This window comes from Leptodactylus fuscus, chromosome 9 (assembly GCF_031893055.1).
Source record: "Leptodactylus fuscus isolate aLepFus1 chromosome 9, aLepFus1.hap2, whole genome shotgun sequence".
NCBI lineage: Eukaryota > Metazoa > Chordata > Amphibia > Anura > Leptodactylidae > Leptodactylus > Leptodactylus fuscus.
In genome coordinates, this window is record NC_134273.1 from 23,478,323 (window position 1) to 23,501,724 (window position 23,402).

The 23,402-nt window shown below is 42.1% G+C and overlaps 1 protein-coding gene across 1 annotated transcript; it reads right to left on the minus strand.

Annotated features, from left to right (window-relative positions):
• Positions 1–1,856: 1,856 nt before the first annotated feature.
• On the minus strand, positions 1,857–23,286 carry LOC142218633 (histo-blood group ABO system transferase 2-like). Its single transcript, XM_075287464.1, has 5 exons — positions 23,241–23,286; positions 11,822–11,940; positions 6,299–6,430; positions 3,800–3,928; positions 1,857–2,544 (listed from the first exon to the last, which is right to left on the minus strand). Exons 2-5 carry the CDS (start codon positions 11,908–11,910, stop codon positions 1,860–1,862), a joined length of 1,035 nt encoding a protein of 344 aa, XP_075143565.1. The 5' UTR covers positions 11,911–11,940; positions 23,241–23,286; the 3' UTR covers positions 1,857–1,859.
• Between the last annotated feature and the right edge of the window lie 116 nt (positions 23,287–23,402).

A 23,402-nucleotide genomic window follows, 5' to 3' on the forward strand; every position in this document is an offset into this window, starting at 1 on the left:
ATTGAATGCTTCAATTGCTTCAATTTTTGGACTACATGCTGTGCAGTGATTTAAAAATCCCCCGGCTACTTAGTCCCCCCACTTACCTGCAAAGAATCGCTGCCGCTCCCCGTTGTTCTTGCTCCTCTTCTCTCTAATTCACATGCCTGCAGAGCACCGTGCGCACCCCCACCTCCCAGGCTAGTGTTACTGATACTGGGAGTAGGCGGGGCTTGTTGTGGCTTAGCAGAGTGTGGGCGGGTACAGGGTGGGGAGACATGTGCATCACTCACGTCTCCCCGCCCAGTACCACACTCTCCTACGCCACAAGCCCCGCCTTCTCCCAGCATCTGTAAGCCTGGGAGGCGGGGGTGCGCACGGCGCTCTGCAGGCATGTGAATTAGAGAGAAGAGCAGCGAGAACAACGGGGAGAGGCAGCGCTTCCGTGCAGGTAAGTTGAGCGATCGGAATTCTGTTCCCGATCTTTTTTAAGCGGGATCAGAACCCGATCGTGAAATTTACTCGATCGGCGATCGGGAGCCGATCTTTTCCGATCCCAATCGCTCAACCCTAACCACAGGTGATCAATTACTAAACAATGTTAATGATTAACATTGTCCCTAACAATGATTCAATGATGATTCATGATCAAATCATTAGTTGACTCTCAGCCTGCGCTGTGAACAAGCAGTTGACACTTGCAGGTCAGGCAGCAGCAGCTCCGGGGGATGACGCGCTCCCCGCTCTTAGGGATGGAGGGAGCTGGGGTGCTGCTTGTTCACAGCACAGGCTGAGAGTCATCTCCGGACACTGGCAGGCAGGGCTGCCGCAGCCCCAGCCTGCCAGTGTCCAGAGATGACTCTCGTCCTGCGCTGTGAACATGGAGACGCCTGGGATCCCTGGGCGGCCACAGAACGCCGCTGTCTCCTGCTCCGCGCCCACATGCCCGGCCCCACCACAGACACGCCCCGCCCACAAGAAGTGGGTAGTAGATCTTTGGACTTGGGCATGTTATAAAGTAGCTCACATGCTGACAAAGTGTGAGCACCCCTGGTCTAGAGTATATAACATATCTATACTAAGATCAGTAAACTAAGACTGTCTACACTAAGATATTTATGGGGGTTAATAAGGAGTGTTTTTTAATTGCTTTTATGTGTTTATAGCACACGCTATAGCAGTTTCACACGGTAGTCCTTCTACAGGGAAGAACAGGAAGGCAATGTATGGGGTTAGGAGTCCACTTAAAGGATGAAGGCACAAGGATCAGCTCTACAGCCTGATAATATAAGTGGTCTGGATGGGAAGGGATTAATATAGATAAATATGTGGAAAATTAAAAACATCACCAAAAAATCTTAAAAACTATGTTGAACATAAAAATAGGCTTGAAACATAAGGACATTTTCTGGTGACACATTCCCTTTAAGGGACATTTGATAAGTTATCTGATTCCTAGAAAGCCTCTTTAGAAATAAAAGGCACATATATAATAATACTAAAACTAATATTGTTTGCTCTTTCCTATGGCCCGCTCCACTGCAAATATCAGCAAAGAAGCAAATGAGTTCAATGTCCAACGTACCATATCTCACCTGGTACAGCAAGAACAGTTACGTATTCTATATTATAATATACATCATTCGTTGGATGTATGGCTTGTCACTGGTACTGTCATAGAAATTCAGTCAATGTCTTTTTTTCCTGAATTAGAGGAGCTTTGTTGCGGCTTAGGTCTGACCATGGCTCAGCCATTTATGAGTCAAAGTTGGGGTTGGGCTTTGGAAAAATGGAGGATTCAGATTTTTGTCAGTGCTTTGGTCTATTGGATCCACAGCCTTGTTTTATACATAATATTACATAAGTTATATCACAGTATTTCAGTTCCTGACTTCTTGGTGGTCTTTGTGCACTGCTATGAATCGCTTCTTCTTGATGAATTCTCCAAGAGGTAGATTAGTGTCCCAGATATATTCAGGAGAAAGGACCTTGGTAGGTTTATTGTACACTAGATATCTATTGAGATGAGATTCTTCTTGCCACAAAGCTTCAATATTCTTTTTCTTGTCCTCTATAATACCATTCTGGCATGTCGTACTGAGTTTGTAAATTTCATCCACTTTTCCACCATAAAAAGCAGCCATGTAATAGAAGTCTCCTTGACCGTAGGGTATATATGCTGCAGATATTGGTCTTCGCTCATAAGTAAAAGACTGTGGTTCAGAAAGGAAAAATACAGGATGGATTGTGGCAAACAAGTCTCCAAGTATTTCGACTCCTACATGATCATTGAATACCATATCTACATCGGCGCACACCAGGTAGTCTATCTCACTTGGCATATACTCCTTAGTGTAGACTGTGAGGATTTCCATTCTTCTCATGGACACGTCCTGCCAGCGTTGGTCAGCAACCACATTGTGAAGTTGTAGGATGCGACCATCAGCCATTTTGGGTTTAACTACTTCATCGACTTTGTCAGTGAACACATAGTAAGTAACTTTGTGACCGACCATGAAGTAACGCTCTGCAGACTCCAGGAATGGCTGAAGAAAGCGAATATACCTGAAAGGAGAACATTTACACCATTATTACTATAATAGACTGTAACCTGAAGCTATTTAGTAATTATAACGTACAGAAAGATTATGAGATCAAGAATCGAATAGAATGTTTCCAATTATGGACAGTTTTGGAGCTTTTTTCTGCAGGTTTGGGGACAGTTTTTGCATGGGTATCCATAGTGGGTCATTATTATAGGGGAACCTTTGGATTTCTTGTGGGCCAGTTCACCTTGGGATACTAATCTAGTCTGTACTGGTGGCACAACCAGCACTACAATAACACAAATGAACATAAATAACCACTAACTAACTATGATCTCATACAACAGCGATGCATTTCTACTTCTATGTGTTTGTCTCCCATTGGCTCCTGTACATCAGGGCTTTCTATGCTATCCAGAAAGCAATAAAATTGTCTCTGTCATTCCACCACCTACTATTATAAGATTATATTGCAAATAAATTCTGCAAGCTGAAATCTTATGATCTGTAGACTGCATAGAATTGCCAATGGTTGGCTCCCTAAGTTCAATGTAAGGCAAACATTCTGCAAGTTACCAGAAGTCAAGTTGGGCTTTTCCTCTGCTTACCGTCCTCAGTCCAATGGTCAACCCAAAACTATGAATCAATTATAGAAAACCTCCTCAGAAACGTTTCTTCACAAGACAAGTTCTGTAGATAAACTTGGTTCCCTTGGTATGTTTGATCCATTCTTCTGTTGTGTCATTGAAACAGATTGAATAATAACGGAGGATCTGATGACAAAGAACAGATCCTAAGGGACCACAATGACCATAATGGGGTACATTATGTATTCATTGTTTTCTCTTGACATAGCCAGACAAAAGTTCTGCTTATAGGACTTTTTCATTCACTTTGCCATTGGAGTCTCTCCAAGTCCTCCAGTACAGAGGCGTAACTTGAGGCTCATGGGTCCAATTGCAAAATTTGTAAATGTACCCATACCTACCTTGTGCTATTTAAAATAGTGGAATATTTCATGTGACAGAGGAATCTTTGGGGTTCAGGGCATTGTAATGACTGCTACCACTGCACCCCCAACAGCAAGCAACACCCCTGTCCAATGCAGATGTAGACAGACTGACAGTATTTTGTTTCCTTGGATTCTTCCTCTTGTCTCTGCTCTTATCACTTTCTACACTCATAGGCTGTGTTCAATCAATCCTTTCACGGTTTTCCTCTTTTGTGTTGTGCATTTATCACCCTAAAAACCAGCTCCATTCTAGAATACTCACTTTTTGACAGCAAATACAAAAAGTCCAATTCTTGTACTACTGTGTTGTTTATCTAAAATGTTAAGGTTATACGTTCCATCCCAGATGATCGGGGCAAGCCAGGGGGTCAGAACATTGAGAGCCATTTTTCTAGAAAAAAAATATATATATATATAAGTATGATGATAGATAGATAGATAGATAGATAGATAGATAGATATCCACAATAGTCTTTACCTTACATAGAGAGGTTGTAACAGAGCTCGATCTACCCCTTACCAGTAAATGGGTTCATTTAATAAATGACAACATTAAAATGGTAACCCTAAATACAGGAAACCTGTATAGTGTAGATTCTCCTAGCACTCCGCATTGGTTGTCTTTTCATATGCCTTGTTTCTTCTGGGACTCAAATTCAGAACTTGGTGTATGGGAGGCAGAGATGCTAACAATGGACCCACAAGCTGAACTGTTGTCTATGAGAGGATTTTGTCTGACTAAATACTACAATGATAATATACCAGTATATAAATACATACCTCTATAGGTCATACCTTATAAAATAGAAATAAAATAGATATATGTTTTTCGGTAAAGTTTGTTACAAAAAAAAAACAGTCTTAAAAAAAAATTAACTTTTTTTGTAAATTATTTAATAAAAAGCATTAAAATGATGCATTTTTTTTGCTTTTTGGAGTTCTTTGGTAAGAATAACAGACAAAAAAATGTTAAAGTTACAAATACAAGGAAAACATGCAAAATAAAATGTGGCAAAATGATGAGAAAAGCTTTATTGTTGTATAGTATAGAGGGTGGATGAATTATGTTGAGAGATAGTTTTGTGGTGTGAATTCCACATCAAAATCCACTACAATTTACACAACAGTGCACGTGGAGGAGGTTTTAAGAATCCAATCCACATGTAGCAAGAAAAAAAAACAATATAGAAATCCTATCCTACTAATATTATAAATGTGAAAGTTTGTGTGTGTGGATGTTTGTTCCTCAATCACGCAGAAACGGCTGAACGGATTTGAATGAACCTTGATTGAAACATAGGCTACGTTTTATCCCGGTAAATGATATGGCTTCACGACTGTTATGAATTTATGTTCACGTACTATATTGCACTGCTCTTATCTCAGTTTCTGAGAAAGTCAGGTCTGTTATCTCTCTGTGTAAACACACGTTAACCCTCAGTGGTTTGTGTACATGCATTTGCATATTATCTGATCTGCTCCAGGCACTGCTGACAAACTGACATGGGCAAACACCTTTAATCCAAATTGACAGCTTGCCAATTTTCAACATGCCTGGAAAAAGAAAATCTAATTTGTAGCAAACAACGAGAGCTATGAAGCCAGAAGTCACAGAGCTCTCATGAAACGGAGCTGAGGGGGATCATTGACCCGAACAGCACGCTTATTATATGATGTCCCAGCGAGCTACTCAGATACTGGAACAATCACGGGCACAGCTTGAGGAATGAGTTCAGTGGCAGCCCAGCTTGACAGCTGCCAAAATGCCGGAGCAGGTGAATCATCAACGCCAACAACACGCTCATTACATGACATTCCAGCGAGGTGTTGAGATGCCAGAACAATCACAGGCACAGTGCAAGAAACAAGTTCAGCGGCAGGCCAGCTTGAGTACTGCTAAAACGCCGGCGCATGCAGATCATCAACACCAACAACACACTTATTATATAGCATCTCAGCGAGTTGCTGAGATGGCGGAACAATCACAAGCACGGTGTGAGGAACAAGTTCAGCAGCAGGACAGCTTGAGAGCTGCTGAAATGCCGGAGCAGGCAAACCATCGACAGCAGCAATTTGCTGAACATAGGCAGATCATCCACACTAACAACCCACAGACGAAGTCACGGGCAGAGTCTAGTACAGAAATAAAAGCATGCTTTGAATTTTTACATTTGTTGCATGCTTATTATGTTCAGATTTTCTCCATTGTATGTGGCCTAAGGGAGTACTGCTGACATAGTGATAGGTAGCTTGTAGGCAAGGAAATACTAATTTCCTTCATTGACATGTAAAGTTTGACAGCTTTATGGTGTTTGGATTGTCTATTGGACAGTCATGTGCCCTGCAGGTCTGTAGCTCACACATCTCTCCAGTTCTGACAAGGAGCGTTCACACTAGCGCCGATGTCCGTCCTTTGGGAGTCTATCCAGAAGCCAGGCAAAACCTGTCGGGGACGGCTTACCGGCAGTCAGTTTAAAAGCCCTTTCATTTCAATGGGTTTTTAAAGCAAACCGCTGGTATCCATATGCAGCCTCTCCATTGTGAAGCCAGTTTTTTTTGCATGGACACAGTCCTGCATGGAGGGTAAAAACAAAAAGTGGCTCAAAAAGGTCCCCATGGAACAGGAATCTACAAGAATAGCTACATCCAGTCATCAATTTATTTAAATGTATTTCCAGGAGGAATAACGGAGGGACAGCAGCAAACAGAAAATTTGCTCAGAATTGTTACTTTGTGGATAACAAAAGAATCTGTAACTTACCTCTTATTTACGCTTTTTACGAGCAGCTTCCTCTCGCAGTGCGCCAGCTCTATCGCCTTCTCGGTCACTTGATCTGAGCAATGATTTGTCTCTTCTTGTTTGGATGGAGCTGCTGGAGTAGGGATCTGTATGCTGTGAATGAGACAGAATTAACATAAAATACTTTATTTATTTAGTTGCCACCATTTTTAGCTGGTAAAATTGGGGCATTTAAAGAAGTTCTCCTTTACAAGTATCCCCCTCCCCTTTTACTGCCATCTTTATTGTGAAATGTTATGGAATTGAAAGAAATCCTAGTCTTACAAGTGGATAAAAGCAGGTAAAGGTTATTTAGAAGATTTAGAGATGGAGGTAATGTAAGAGAAAATAGACGGATTGAAATTGTGGTCACGGAGGATTTCTGGAAGAGATTGAGAAACCTGACCCTGATCCCAAAACAGGAGTTCCTATGTTATATGTCTGACATCTAGTCACCACAATGTCCCCTTATAATCATTGTCACCCTTGTAGGAGAATTAGAATTATCTAGGCCACATGTAGAATTATACTAAGAAGCAACATGTAGTCTAAACAATTAACGGTCTCTCTTTGAAGTAGTGCGATCTAATATTGGTACCATCCTCTAGGACTGTTAGTTCCAAAGTAAAGCTTTACATAAAGGTCTGAGGATGGGACGGAGAAGAGATTCTAATTAAATACAATGAAATGTTTCCTAAAGACCCCAGCCCCTTACCCAGACCACATTTTTGTGATGTATTTCCAGTTTTCCATACCAAAAGTCACCACTTTTTAACGCAATTTTGGGTGGTCATCTCAAAGAGATATCACTGTACATCATACGTGATGAATGGAATATAGTAGCAAGGCCACAATCCCCTCCCTCAATCTCAAGGTGAGTTGGGGTCTCAGGAGTCAGACGCCCCTATTAGCAAATTTTTCCTCTATCCTATGCATATAGGGTATATATTTTTCATGGTATACCCACTTCAACAATGTTTTTTACTAGAGATGAGCGAACACTAAAATGTTCGGGGTTTGAAATCCGATTCGAACAGCCGCACACTGTTCGACTGTTTGAACGGGTTTCGAACCCCTTTATAGTCTATGGGGGGAAATGCTCGTTTCAGGGGTACGCAACATTCGATCAAATTCTACTTACCAAGTCCATGAGTGAGGGTTGGGCTGGATTCTTCTCCCTGCGCAGCGTCCCCGCGTCCGCACTACAAGCGGACATGCGCAGTCGGCTCTGCCCAGGCCCGATGCTTGGCAGAGTGAATTCAGAGCCGGAAGGGGATGCGGGGACGCTGCGCAGGGAGAAGACTTCTAAAGGTAGGAGAAGAACCAGCGTTGATTGGCAATGTATAGCATTCTGCCAATCAACGCTGGTTCTGCATCGAATCCTAACTTCGAACAGCGAGTGGTACTTGATCGAGTACGAGTATTTCGAATACCGTAGTATTCGATCGAATACCTACTCGATCGAGTACTACTTGCTCATCTCTATTTTTTACGCCTCCTTAAGCAGAATCTAGCAGTTGTCCCAAGGTATGTTTGCAAGGAGATTGGTCACTTTGAGAGGAAACGTTTTACCATACAGAGACATGACGGGACTTACTATCAGTTTGGAACTTACTTCTCATTTTTACCCTTTAACTGCAGCTTCTTCTCACACTTCTCCAGCGCGATAGTCTTCTCTACCACCTTCTGTGACCACTCATTCATCTGATTTTGTTTGGATGGAAATATTAGATCTGTTTTTTGGATGCTGTGAAAGGGCCACAAATAAAGGGAACAAGTTTATCTCTTTCCCCATGTTATCATTTACACATACACCTAAATAATGCTGGTAAAATTGGTGCAATCAGGAGGATTTTCAGTATCTTGGCTGTCTGCTCCAACAAAGCACCTCCCACCTGGCGATAAAGGGTGTAAGTAGTATATTGGGGACTGAAACTAACAGCTAGAGAAAAAACGCAAACTCTGCTGAAATCTGCAGAGCCTATTAAACAATGCAAAAAGTTAGTGGAAATGGTGAAAAGGTCAAAGAAGTTCTCCAGTGAGCCCCCATTTAAAAGGGAGCCTGTAATGTTATTGTGTAACTTACTCACAGCTTTATTATGAAGTTATGTGCTCCCCACCAGAGCACTGACCTCCTCTCTGCTCCTATTTGACCCCTTGATCTGACCCGATAGACATAAATTGTGAGTTTGACTTCCTGTTGATATAGGAACGACTGTGTGCATGAAGGTGCAAATAGATTAGTGCTCTGGAGGGGAGCATATAACCTCAATAACAGCGCACTACAGACAGGCTCATTTTAAATGAATAGAACAATTATGTTTTTTAACTAGAGTGCTGTTTTAAGCGCCACTCACGGGACAGCACCTAAACAGGGAATGTCCACTTTAAAATATGCCTTTTCGTACAAGGATAAGCTGAATCGGTTAGAATTGTTAGCCCCTTGTTAGGAGAGAAAATATGTGACATTTGCAGAAACTTTCAGACTGTTGGCAAGTATAGAGTGGTCTGCTTTGTATTAGTATTTTTCCATATGAACATAACCTACTGTGTAATCTGGTGGTCACTTTGCTCCAGGGGGCAGTACAGAAGTACCTATAATATTTCGACATTGATAACACCTCCTCTTGCCTGATCTATAGGCTGGAGTTCAGTGGTCTGGCAAAATCTGCAAATCGGATAATCCCCTAGTTTTTAGGAACCAGAAAACTAGGGGGTTGTTTTCCCGCACCTCTATGCTTGTATGGAGACATATGGAATCAGACACCACATCGTCCATAGGGTTAGAGCGCTGGATTGTGTAACATCACCTGTAGATGCAAAGCTACAGCACTATACATGGGTGTGGGCAGAGCCTAAGTGCAGCAGTCAGGATGGAGTGGGAGTGCTTCAGAGACAGGCCCAGAACAATACAGCTATGGGACAGACAGACAGCATAATGGTCAAGGGCAAGTTCGACGCTGGGAAGCTGCTGTTCCTGAAAAACTGGTGGAAGCCGGAAACCTGCCAATAGTTTCGCAATGTTTCACGGCTGTACCTCTGTGTACCTAGATGACTAAAAAAATAAAGAACAATTTCTCTAGCTAGCTGGGAATCTGTTCTTTTTGGGACAGAAATACTGATTTGGCAATTAAATCCACATTATGATAAAAAGACTTTATAATTGAGTCGTTCATGATGTTAAGGATGCTGCCCTCTATAGGGTGGTGTACAGAGTGCACTCTGTTCTCCTAATTCCATCCTGGAGAATAGATTTGCATATTTTTTACCCAGAATCCCTAGCGGAGCAGGAATGACTTGTAAGTCTCCGTACTGCCTATGTAGGCAAACACTCTCCCTGATGTGTACGATTGTCCCCTGACCCTTTATTATAGCATGCCATTGTTAGTCAGCCGAGCACTGCACCTTCCCCGTAAGATGTCTTATTTGTAGTAATATGTAAGAAGTCTTTCTGTACCTTGAGGGCTCCTTTATAGTAATGAAAACTTTCCAAGGTGCAAGACGTTACATTGGTACAATGTAAGACTCCCTTATTATAAAGTATAGGGGCTCCTCCTGACCACCACCATGTGTTGTGAACTCCTGATTGTAGCGGGCCAGATCTGGTGACCCACCCTGCACCTACATGTATGAAATGTAAGATCCAGTCCCTTGTAAGTAGCCTCAGACTCCTTGCTCTGATCCAAGCAAGAGGAAAGCTGCAGTGATAATACATTCTGAGATGACTGCTGAGAATGGGAAAGCTTGGTTATAGGTTTTTACACATGGTGGGTCGTATGACATATTCTAGGACTGCTGCTGGGACCAAGTAGAAGTTGGACTTCATGTAGACAAAGCCTGACAGCTGTTTGTGAAAGTCGCTGAAATGGGACCCCCACCCTCCATGTCATTGCTACCTATCTTATAATGCAAATATAAAATTAACCATGATGTGTTTGTTCAACCTAAGGGTAGTGCCACGTCATCTGCAGCAGAGCCACAGTCATTGCTGCAGCCGCCAATGCTTCCCCATATTACTGGCTGCACAGTAAGGCTAGGTTCACACTAGTGCTTGGTCTCCACTCTGGGTTTTCATATCCCATTCCACTTTGTGGCTAAGGCCCCACGGGACGACCCACAGCTATAAAGCGCTGCGGGAAAAACCGCGGTGGCAACGCATCATGATTCTTCCCATGGCGATTTAAACAGGAAGTTCTCAGAGTTTTCCTCCACGGACTTTCTGTTTCAATTATATCTATGGGGAAACCACTGGCGTTTCCATAGATATAATTGACATGCTGCAATTTCCAAAACCACGCCGGTTATGGAAATTGTGACGTGTCCACACCGTGGTTTTTACCGCAGAGTGGGCATTTGCCCATCCACTTTGCAGATACTGTAAAACGCCTTGATTTTTCGCACAGTATTTCTGCCATGGGCAAATGGCGGCATTTCTAGCCTGTGGGGCCCCGGCCTAAAAATGCACTTTACAGTCAGAAGGGCGTTCCTGACAGTCTGTCATGAACGTCTTTCTCCATAGCAGCGCCTATCGCGCTGTACAGTGTGAGCGGGGAGGAATGCCCCCTCCAAGACATGATAAATCGGCCACACACCCAAAAGTGTATATAAGAGAAAAAAAAAAAAAAAATTGTGACATGAAATTTGTGCATTTTGTACAAGTGCTTTTGTGGAAGCGTTTGTTGCTCGCACATTTTTCACGTGCATTTTTTCAGGATTTATTTTCTCCTATAGTAAATCCTATAAGAAGACACTTAAGGTCACACCCAGAACATGCTGTGATTTGCAAAAAAAAGTGTTAAGAAGTAGAAAATGCAGTGTCTGCCATCACAATCTACTTTCATGTCTGCATCTGCATGACTCGTGCGGGCAGCGCACAAAAAGCACACGGACCCCATTATAGTCTATAGGGTCCTTCTGCTTTCACTGCTCATCACTTGCCAATGCATTCAGTATTCCAGTTGGGGAGTCCTTATGTGGACTCCCCAAACGGATTACCAAACGCAGGTGTGAACCAGGCCTAAGGCACTCTACTTTCCGAGGCAGCAAACCTATACAATGACAGTCCTGTTCTCGAAGAGGAAGTGGGCATAGTGGTATCCTATGTAAGCAATGCTTGTACTCTGAGTATATTAACTGTAAGTTCCTTTTTCAATATAAATACAAAGTGTAATTTTCTTCTTCCCTTCGAATTACATTAACGTTAGCACTTAAAAACATGTACAATAAAATAGTACGTGTCTAAATGTTAAAGTAAAAAAAAAATATATAAATCAAGGGAAAAAAATTACTTAAAAAAATGCACTCATGGTTGTGCCTCAGAGTACCTTAGAAAGTTACAAAAGTCTTTACACTTTGCTTTATAGAATAGAGAACATCTCTCCTTCTTACAATATTTCTACCAAGTATCATGCATGAAATAAGCGGATTAGAATCAGATAACTCTACACAATAGATAGAAAGTAATCAATGTAAAATATACAACAGTATAATACAAAATTGACTTACCAAATTCCTATTAGAAATAGGATGAACACAACCAGGGTTCCAATAATATAAGTCCTGGACGGCAGCATGCTCTTAGAGTTTCCTTGCATGTTCGTGTCCAGGGTCAGTGTTACAACTTCCTTCATGTAGATAAAGAAAAAGCAGCACTCCTTATAAAGTTAGTAGACACTGTCTTAGAGACAGGTAAGCCTTAGGAGGGACAGATATGGGGGCACATGAAGCGAAATGAAGGTAACCTCCTGAGTTTGCTGATGTTTCCTCATGAGAAGACTGAGGGGAATGATTTGGTTACGGAGTAGTGGTGGGGCTGGAGCAAAACTACCTCCTCCTCCTCCTCCTTGCACTCACATGTTTACAGGCAACACACAGTTCTCAGTTACTACCAGTACTTGTTCTCATCAATGTACCTGCTGCCTTACTACTTTAGTGGAAGATGGTCCTCCTTCACCCCTTCAGAATTATTTGGCTTTCATCACTACTTTCAGAGATCCAAATCTTTTTTTCATTTTCAGTCATCAATTCTATATAAGGGCTTGTTTTTTGTGGGAAGAGTTGTACTTTACAACTTAAAGGGGTTGGCCACTTTCAGACCAATATTGACAAACAAATGTACAATAAAAAGGATATACAATTTCCCAATATACTTTCTGTATCAATTCCTTACAGTTTTCTAGATTTCGGCTTGCTGTCATTCATTCTGTTACTTCTAGAGGATAAAACTCTGACCATGGTCATGTGATTTATGTGATTTAGGTAACAGAATGAATGACAGCAAGCCGAAATCTAGAAAACCGTGAGGAATTTTTTTATTGTACATTTGTTTGTCAATATTGGTCTAAAAGTGGCCAACCCCTTTAATTAATTTTCATTAACATTTTTACTTTTTTTTCATTTTAAAGGGATTCTATCATTTAGAAACCATTTTTACAATAAATACACCTAGGAATAGCCTAAAGAAAGGCTGTTCTTCTCTTACCTTTATTATTCTGATCCGCGCCGCCGTTCCTGAGGAATTTCTTCTTTCTTCCTTATGCAAATGAATTTTCTCGCAGCACTGAGGACGTTCCCAGTGCTGCTTGAAAACTCTCCAGCGACACCTCTGTCTTCTTCTTCAACACCCCCACCTTCCTCTCTCGGGCTCCTTCTCTGGGTCCAAAAGCGCCGAATGCGCATTTCCGTCAGCCGTTTTCCTGTAGGCCAAATGGGAGAGGCCACAGGAAAATGGCCGACTGCACATGTCCTTCAGCCATTTTCCTGTGGCCTCTTCCATTCGGCCCACAGGAAAATGGCTGACGGACATGTGCAGCCAGCGCTTTTGGACCCAGAGAAGAAGGAGCGAGAGAGAAGAAGGTGGAGGTGGTGAAGGAGACAAGCTGTCGCTGGAGAGTTTTCAAGCAGCACTGGGGACGCCCCCTAGTGTTGCGAGAAAACTCATCTGTATAAGGAAGAAAGAAGAAATTCCTCAGGAACGTCAGCACAGATCAGAATGATAAAGGTAAGAGAAGAATATCCTTTCTTAAGGCTATTCCTACGTGTATATATTGTAAAAAGGGTTTCTAAATGAAAGAATCTCTTTAAATGTATGCCTTTCACCTTGCAGGACTAATAAGGTGTTACCTATATTGAATGGATCGGTAGGATTATGTTGATACCAAATAAGTATATTTTAATATTTAAGTACGATGACAGCGCATTGTGAAAAAAATATTTTTTTTACATCACAGTATTCCAGACATTTTTCAAATGGAATAGGGGACGTAATCCGGGAACGGTCAGCGAGCGCACGTGTGAACCTGTTACATTATACATCCTGATAAAGTCCTTGCTCACGTATACATGCTACAGTTTATGGGATTGAGCTGCAGAGATAGATAAAGATAAACTTACAGAACAACGCAGGGTCTATCCACACAATTTTGGCCGAGTGGGAAGGGACACGACGCTGACAATCCTGTCTAGCACTGGCCTTACAAGTAGTCTAAAAACAGAAGATTATTTCATCTTATTAAAATCAAATCCTAGAAGTAGATCCATGGCGCTCTCTCTGCTGTCACATATCTGAGCTTTTTACAGTGGTTCAGAGTTACAACATACTGAAACAAAGAAAACTTCCTGTTTAAAGGCGCGCCATTTCCTAAACAGCTGTACATTAACCCCTTCCCATTCAAGGGATTTTTCAATCTACATTTATGACTCCCTACCTTCAAAACCCCATAACTTTTTTATTTTTCAATTCACAAAGTCAGTTGAGGGCTTAAAGGGATCCTATCAGTCAGACACAATTTTTTGTACGTACCACATCGGAATAGCCTTAAGAAAGGCTATTTGTCTCCTACCTTTTGTCTTCTTCTCCACGCCACCGTTTGCTTACTATCCCGGTTCTTGTTGGTATGTAAATGAGTTGTTTTGCAGCACTGGAGGAGGGCCCCAGCGCTCAGACAGCACTGGAGGTGTCCCCAATGCTGCAAGAGAACTCTCTCCAGCGCCGCCTCCTCTTCTTCAGTAGCGTCATCTTCAGTCTCTTCTTCCGGCGATGGCTTGTAACTTCTAGGCCTCAGTCCTTGGGCAGAGTAGACTGCGCATGCCCACAGGCCACAAGAAAATGGCCGCTTGCACAGTATTGTAAGTGGCCATTTTCTTGTGGCCTGCGGGCATGCGCAGTCTGCCCGAGGCCTTGAAGTTACAAGCCATCGCCGGAAAAAGAGGCTGAAGAAGAGGAGGCGGCGCTGGACAGAGTTCTCCTGCAGCATTGGGGATGCCCCCAGTACTGTCTAAGTGCTGGGGCCCGCCCCCAGTGCTGCGAAAGAACTCATTTACATACCGACAAGAACCGGGATTGTAAGCGAACGGCGGCATGGAGAAGACGACGAAAGGTGGGAGACGAATAGCCTTTCTTAAGGCTATTCTGACGTGGTACATACAAAAAATTGTGTCTGACTGATAGAATCCCTTTAATGTTTGCGGGACAAATTGGTCTTCATAATGGTACCATTTATTATTATGTACAATGTACTGGAAAGCTGGAAAAAAAAACATTCTGAATGGGTTGGAATTGGAGAAAAACTGCATTTATGCGACTTTCTTACGGGCTTCGTTTTTATTCCATTCACTCTGCAGCCAAAATGACATGTCACCTGCATTCTATGTTTTGGTACGATTCCAAGGATACCAAGTTGCATTTGTATTGCATTTATATGACAGGCCGCTACAAATGTATGGCAAACAAACGTAGGAGTCTTCAACAGGCTCACAGCTGTCATAGGAATGGAACACTCGCCCCGGATCTTACTCGGGGGGTCAGTGATCCCTGGCAGAATGGTGGCAACAGCAAAATGTCACCTCGGTCAAAGTTGATCGTGGGCATAAGCACCAGGTCTCTGCTGTATAGTAGCGGCTGTCATATTTAAATCCCGCTATATACTAAATACTATTACAGCAATTGTTGGGTAGACCTCAAATATATTAACCCAATAATCTTCTCCCAATGCAAAAAAAAAAAAAACACTTAGTTCCTCCCAATACAAATAAGTACATAATACAGTTCTCTGCTTTTTAGGCTTAGGCCCCATGTAGCGAGCCACAGCCAAAAAGCACTGTAGGGAAAACCATGGTGGAAACGCACTGTGGTTTGTCCTGGGGTGTTTTTCACAGAAAGTACACAGAGTTTTCCTCTCCAAACTTTCTGCGCCTACTATACCTATATGGAACTGTATTCAAATATGAATATATGTATCCACATAGTAATACGATTTTTAATAAGGGAATTACTGTATAATGAAAGAGTCACACAATTAAAAGAAAGAAAAGTAGAAAAGTTTATTATACTTAACTTCGGTGAAGAAATGTTCACATCACATTTCTCTGGGGAGCCGCGCCCATCTCCTTATGGCCCAGAAATATGAAAAAAATCTCTGGACACAGCTATGATGTCTTCCTTCTGTCCCAAATTGAAGCTCAACTCATAATCACATGTCAGCTCTTATATCTTGTTAGATGGGGGCAGACAGTGGTCTCATTCCAACTACTTTGAGCCAGTTGTCTCCCTTCCGCTACACAATGGACAATGGAATAAACCCTCCAATCATCCCAAGGAAGGTTCATAAACACCTAACTAGAAATTTCAATGGGACCCTTCAAAGATTAATAAACATTTCCATTGTACCAAAGAAAGGTGAATACACATCTTAATGGGCCAATAAACATACACTTCAATGGCCCAAGGATGGTAAATAGATACATAGCTGAGGACATCCCCAAACAAACGAAGCATCAAACATTAGCATGCAAAGTCAGCACATCAAATGACCCACAACCCCCATTGTGTAACAAAAGGTGAAAGGTAGAGATGAGCGAACAGTGAAATATTCGAGATTCCATATTTGTTTCAAGTAGAGCCTCAATATTTGACTACACGATTGAATATCGAATCCCATTATAGTCTATGGTAAAAAATGCTCGTTTCAGGGGAAAGCACTATTCGACTAAAGGAGAGTCACCAAGTCCACAAATAGCAGGAGGAGAGTGTTTAGGAGGAGTGAAGTGCAGTTAAAGCGCACGGACCTCTGGTTCCTGGGGATTGAGGCCAGGGGCTAAGGAGCGTCTTGAAGGCTTCTAGTGCAGTGCCCTGGGGGTGCCGTGTGGCTCCTGGGGTGCCTTAATTCACTAGGGGTGGGAGCCCACTGAATTTCGGCACTTTGCAATGCACTTGTGTAGTCTTTTTATGTCACGTTTTTTTCACCCAGTCACGTCTTTTTTGTGTGGATGAAGGGATGCGGTGCCCTTGTGGGACCTTACCGACGTCTAGAGGAGGGGCTGCGAGTCCTATGGGCTCTCCCCTCCGGTGTGCAGGCTTGCCTCTGCTTCGGTGGATGTAGGCAAGGTCTGAGATCCAGGAGTATCCCAGGTGGTGGCTGCCCAGGGAGAAACTGGACTTTGGATCGGCTCTGAGTACCCTAGGTGGTGGTAGCCCAAGGGGAAAACGAGCAAGTTGGACTCTCTGCTTCGGCAGTCCGTCCTTAGTGGCTCTTGGCTACTTGGTGCCATTACGGTCCAATAGTCTTGAGCAGTCAGGAGCCCGAGCCCTTTTAGGATGGGCAACCATGGCTGTAAGCTTCCTGCGCACGTTTTTTTTTAGTGGCACCCCACTTTTTTTGTGCCTTTGGTGTGATGTTGGCACAGTTTAGAGGCTTTCAAAAATATAAAATCCCTGTATGTGGAGCACCCCTGCATATAGAGCCCCATGCATATGGACGTGAGTGACATTTGAGTCCCTAATCGTATCCTGTATCTTGCACAGACTTATTAGAGAATGGTGCCATATGCGCCTGCAATGCTTACATACATACAGTAGTATTTCCCACAATGTGATTATGGGAAATATTATTCATTGCTTTGTCACGGATTTTTCCCATGCATTAGTGAACATTATTTTTTGTAAAGGAAAGTCTGAAAATGAGTATTATTTGTGCATTTCAGCATCTGTATTAAGGTCACCAGACCACACTGTATTTGATGTACTTCCCCATAGGAAACTGTAATAGTGATAATACTTACACCTACATGCCATATCGCATGTTATGAAGTCACAAGACCACATCCCATTTTCTACTCTTGCAGACCTGGACCATACACAGACATACAGCTGTAATGTTGAATTTCAATTTTATTCTAAGAGGAGGCGTAAAGTTTAATGTCTACAGTACATGACTCCAATCTGTCAGTGCGAGAACACACAATGGTGGTTACAATCTCTCATAGTCTTACAGAAGTAGGTCAAGTGGTTTAGGGTTGAAGGCATTTTACTCCAAACAATAGAGATGAGCGAATTTTTAAAAAATTTGATTCGGCAGCTTTGCAGAATTTTCTGATACGATTTGATTCGATCCAAATCAATTTGCGGCATATCGACATCCACCTAATAATACAGTGCCACCATGAAAAACTTCCCACAAACCTCGCGAAAGCATGGTGCGCACAAAGAAACATGACTGAGACCTTTCAGTGGTTTTATTATATATTGGGGTCCCGATTAGGTGCAGTCGTGATTAAAAGTAATAAAACACTGATACTCACCTATCCTGGGCACAGCATCCACTCCGGAGGTCTTCTGGCCGGTGACTGGGGCCCTGCTCCCCAGACATCACTGTTGGGGCCTGAGATTGGGCCTCAGCGGCCACATGGGGCGCAATGATGTTATTAAACTGCCGTACTGACGTCATTACACCGGTGCATTCCACATGACCACTGAGGCCCAATCACAGGTCCCAACAGTGAGGACTGGGGAGCAGGGCCTCAGTCATCGGCCGGAAGAGCTCAGGAGTGGATGCGGAGCCTAGTACAGGTAAGTATCAGTAATTTTTTAATCACAACAGCACCCCTGATCTCGCCACAGGAGATGCCGAGAGTGACATGTAGCATGATGGAACCCCTTAGCTGCCACGATCCTGTTTGACCACGGCATCTAAGGGTTTAAAACTGATCGAAGCTGTGCAATTTGTTACCATGAAATGAGATGAAATCAGGATTTAAAGCGAATTGAATATTTCCTGAAATTCGGATCGAATTCCACTTCGTCACCTTCGATTCTATCATCTCTGCCAACCATCTCTGCTGCTTATGTTGGCCCTTCTTCTGTGAATTGTACCCACCTACAATATGGGGCCACGTGTAGACTTTTTCGAGGGCCACTTTAAGTTCCTAATCCACCCCTGATTATACAGACAGCTTTCTCCTTCTTCAGGAACCTTCAGTGTCAGCTCTCTAGGCTGTGTATGGTGTGAGCCGTCTGGCTCCTCACTAAGAATACATTCACACTGGTATCAGGTAATCCATTCTTAATGGTTCATCTTTTTTTCAATAGAGTAGATAGAAAAGTAGAAGAAACTGATGTAAATGGAAGTTACTTTTTACAGATTATGATAATGTATCCAAAAGAACGGACCACAATTTCCATTTCCATTAGTTTTTCATCAGTCTTTAATGGATACAAAGTTATTTTTTTATGCTTAACTCTTTAATACTGATGAACACACATTATTTTTTGCAGATCAGAGTATTGTTTTTGTGCTGCTATATTTTATAAAATGCTTCCTACATATTGGATTTACAGCTTGGATGTTGTGATCCTAAGCCCTCCTGCACAAGACTGTCTACAGAGTCAGTGTGCTAGCGTGCTGACCCATTCCTTGCTATGGCCCCATAGCAAAACTCAGGACAAGTCCTATTCTTGTCCTGTGTCTACTGACCTCATTGAATGGGGCCGTGGAGGCGCTGGTGGCGCATGGGTGTCATTCTCGTGCCATCTGTATTGTTTAATCATAACCCAGTGACACGCACACAGGCATGTGAATGTCGCCTAAGGATGAGAAGGAATATGCTGGCCATGGAGAGATGTTGGCATCAATATTGGGTTTGGCCAGTATGAACTGAGGCTTCCATGCCACCTTGTACAATGAGTTTTATCAACATCCCGGAAAGTTCTTTTATTACCTTTGCACAAGTGTAGGAAGTTTTGATGACTTTTTCCATTGGCTAACAGACTTTAATATGCACTGTCATTTAAACAAAGGATTTAACAAATTTTAAGAAACCCATTGAACAATACAGGCAATTGTAAGACATTTAGTAATATATCTTTTTGGAGAGATGTGCCTTCTTCGGCTCTTATCAGGCTCTCTGACTCCTTTTTCCTCCCTCTGGTAATATAAATTTTGCTCTGAAAATCAATACTATCTCCAGAGGGATTTCAGGTCACATGATTCATGATGACTCATGTTTTAGAAGTCTATGGAGAGGGGAGGAGTGAGTAGAAAACACAAGAGACAAGAGAAGAAACCCAGACTTAAACTGATGAATAGAAGTTTTTCTATAACAATCAAAGCACATTAGTATGTATCAGTACTTATCTATACAAAGGCTACATTGGTCTTGGAGTTGTTTGTCAGGGAGAGAGAGGAAAATATAAAGCAGATGTACTCTTGCGTTTTCCTGCTCACTCTTCCTCTCTCGATAGACTTCTAAGACATGAGTCATCATGAATCATGTGACCTGGACTCCCTCATGTGACCTGCAGTTAGACTCTATCCACCAGTTCAGAGAGGAATGCAAACTAAATGTAGCGTGTAGAGAGGGGAACTGGAAAACATAGTATAAGACATATAATGGCCAGATATAGTTTTGCTCCTCATGTGCACACAGCAGCTTATCCTGAAGAGTCAAATTAAACAACAACTACTCATAGGCAAGACCCGTACCTCTGTATAAGCATCCGACATATTCACATACTAGATCAGGTTGGATGAAGACACAAGTCCATCAAGTCCAACCTATAAACCTACAATGTTGAGTCAGAAGAAGACAAAAAACCTCCATGAGGTTGATACCAATTGCCCAGTGTCACGGGAAAACATGACCTTTCTGAATCCAAATCCAGGAATCAGTATAAACCCTAGGTCAGCTTGTCTTTACCAAAATTTAAAAACTGATGAACACCTTTGGGTGAATCAAAGAGTAGGATCTCTGTATTAGATAATACAGATTGACACTTTACATTTAAATTCCGTTAAAAAAAAATCAGATTTTATATTTATAAATTTTCTTAAATATATTTCTTTGTTTTTCTCCTATCAATGTATATTTTTATATTGGTCTCCTATGGAGGAAGCGTCTTCTTGATTCACTTTCTTATTTAAAGGGATTCAATCATTAAAACTACATTTTTTCTCCCTAACAAGTCGGAATAGCATTAAGAAAGACCATTCTTCTCCTACCTTTAGATGTCTTCTCCGCGCCGCCATTCCGTAGATATTTCAGTTTTCATCAGTATGCAATGAGTTCTCTCGCAGCACTGGGGGCGTCCCCAATGCTGCGAAAAAACTCTCCAGCGACGGCCTCTTCTTTGGATGGTTTCTTCTGGCTTTTAATGGGACACATGCACAGTCGGTTCCACTTTAATTTTGGGGGTGGCTCCAAATCCAGGCCTCCATTGGTTAATAAATTTTATTTCCATTGATGATTTTTGTGTGATTTTGTTGTCACCACATTCAACTTTGTACAGAACAAAGTATTCAATGAGAATATTTCATTCTTTCAGATCTAGGCTGTGTTATTTGAGTGTTCCCTTTATTTTTTGAGCAGTGCACAATAGTCTTAGTTAATGTGTACAGTTTCCTGAGCAACCAATGCATTCAGAGAACCACAAGGCAGGTATAATATATAATGATAGCACAATACGAGTATACAGAGCCAGTATACAACTTCTGGCCTTGTGCCAATAACTCAGTGAGATAATTGAGGAAGTTGGAATCACCTAAAGATCAAAGAGCCAATTACTGTACAAATGTCTTATAGTCATTCTGAAATAAATGCACAAGGTAAAAATGATTCAGTCAAGAAGAAGTGAGTTCTCTCCCCAGAGATATAAAACCAAAGTGAAAAAGGAAAAACGCAGAAGCTACTTACATACGAAGTGCAGATCATAAGACTACATATTTAGGATTACATAATGTAGATACATAGGAATATTATGATATATATGAATATACATTAGGCTACATAGAATACAAAATTCCCAGGCCCACTGTGCCAATACTCTCGCAGTCCTGACTACAATGGGTAGTAGCAGAATCCTTAGTCCCCTCGGAACAATGAGTTATAAATAGATCTCTATTGCTTCTACATCCTACTAGTCCTTTCTATAAATTTTTGAGCTCTTTTAAAGAGGACCTTTCATGGTTTGGGGCAGAGGCAGTTCTATATACTGCTGGAAAGCCGACAGTGCGCTGAATTCAGCTGGAATCGGCTTTCCCGAACTGTGCCCTGGGTAAAGAGCTTTCGGTCCCGGTACCGTAGCTCTTTACAGTCAGAAGGGTGTTCCTGACAGTCTGTCGGGTACGTCCTTCTTCAAAGCAGCGCCTATAGCACTGTACAGTGTGAGCAGGGAGGAACGCCTCCTCCCTCTGCTCACAGTGCTCATCCGTAGACGAGTATTATCAGGAGGGGAGGGGGCGTTGGACTGTACAGCGCAATAGGCGCTGCTTTGAAGAAAGACTTACCTGACAGACTGTCAGGAACGCCCTTCTGACTGTAAAGAGCTATGGTACCGGCACCGATAGCTCTTTACCCGGGGGACAGATTGAATTCAGCGCACTGTCGGCTTTCGAGCAGTATATAGAACTGCCTGTGCCCAAATCAATGAAAGGTCCTCTTTAAAGGGGTTGACCTGGTTAAATGAATAATTCTAATATAAGCTAGCCATGCGCAATCTGCCAATCGGCACCAGTATAATATGGACTGCTTTTTGTGCAATCCATATGATACTGTGTGGAGGCCACCATAGAGCATATTATACTGTTTATGTATATATGCATGAAGCATACACACACATATATTTATCAATGGCAAAAAAAAGCATGAAAAATTAATTGTTATCCTGAAGCTTTCTCTGTGTGACTGTAATGATGATATACAGAAGTGATTACAATATTACAGCCAAAAGACAAGGTAATTGAGTGAATGAGAAATAGGTGTCTAAACATGGCTGCTGAGGGTGTAGTGAATAGGCTAGCTAGGGAAACGGGGAGGGGAAGTGAGTGAAAGGGAGAGGGAGGGAAGAGGTGGGAGTAAGCTCTGAGTGTAGCCCAAGGCATCATGGTAGTTGTAGGAGAACACAGAACAGGAAGCTGCTAAACACTACTAAAGGTATTTGGGTGCACTTATTATCCCATTAATAGCACTAACAGATCTTTTTTTTTTTTTTTTTAAATATTTTTTTGCCCAGAAAACCCCTTTAGGCTGAGGCCTCATAATATTCAAATGTGGGTTTTTTGCTGTATATTATTTTTGCTAGCTTTTGAGCCATAGCCAGGAGTGGATTGAGTAAAAGGTAGAAGTGTAAAAGCCTCCTACATATTTCCCATTTCTTTAATAACCATTCTTGGTTTTGGCTCAAAAAAGGCAACAAAATCTACAACAAAATAAGCTGCGTTTCCTCAATTTGGGGCTTCAGCCTTAAGCAGGCCACTAAGCTTTTATCATGAAGTTTCTGAAAATTCTGTTGCAAAGCAAATGGTTTTACAATGCAACCTTTTGCAAAAATACAACCTAGGAAGCGTTACAGTATCAGGCAGAGATCGGCTTTGATAAGAAAGAGGAAGCTCTAAAGAAAGCCACTGAACAATTACTTCGCATAAATCAAGGAATCGCGCTCAGTTCCTCGGAAACATGCAAGACATAAGAGTGAAACAATTCTACCATCTAGTCCAACAACAAACTAGATATTAGACAGACGTATAATAAACAGAACATCAGAACAGGACCCTCTAATACAAACAGACGACCACCAAGAAATCGTGAAGGCTCTAATAGAGATGGGGATAGCGATAATCTATTTGTGATGGATGGGCTACATAGAAAGACCTACCAGACACAACACATTCCCCAGAGGACAGAACCAGCACAGATACAAAGGAAGACTAACGCAGGCTGAAAGAGCAGAGGAACCAGACATCGTGAGTCATCAAACACAAATAGCATCAGCTACAGTGGTTAATCTTAGACAGAAGGATCTCAGCCAAGGTATCCG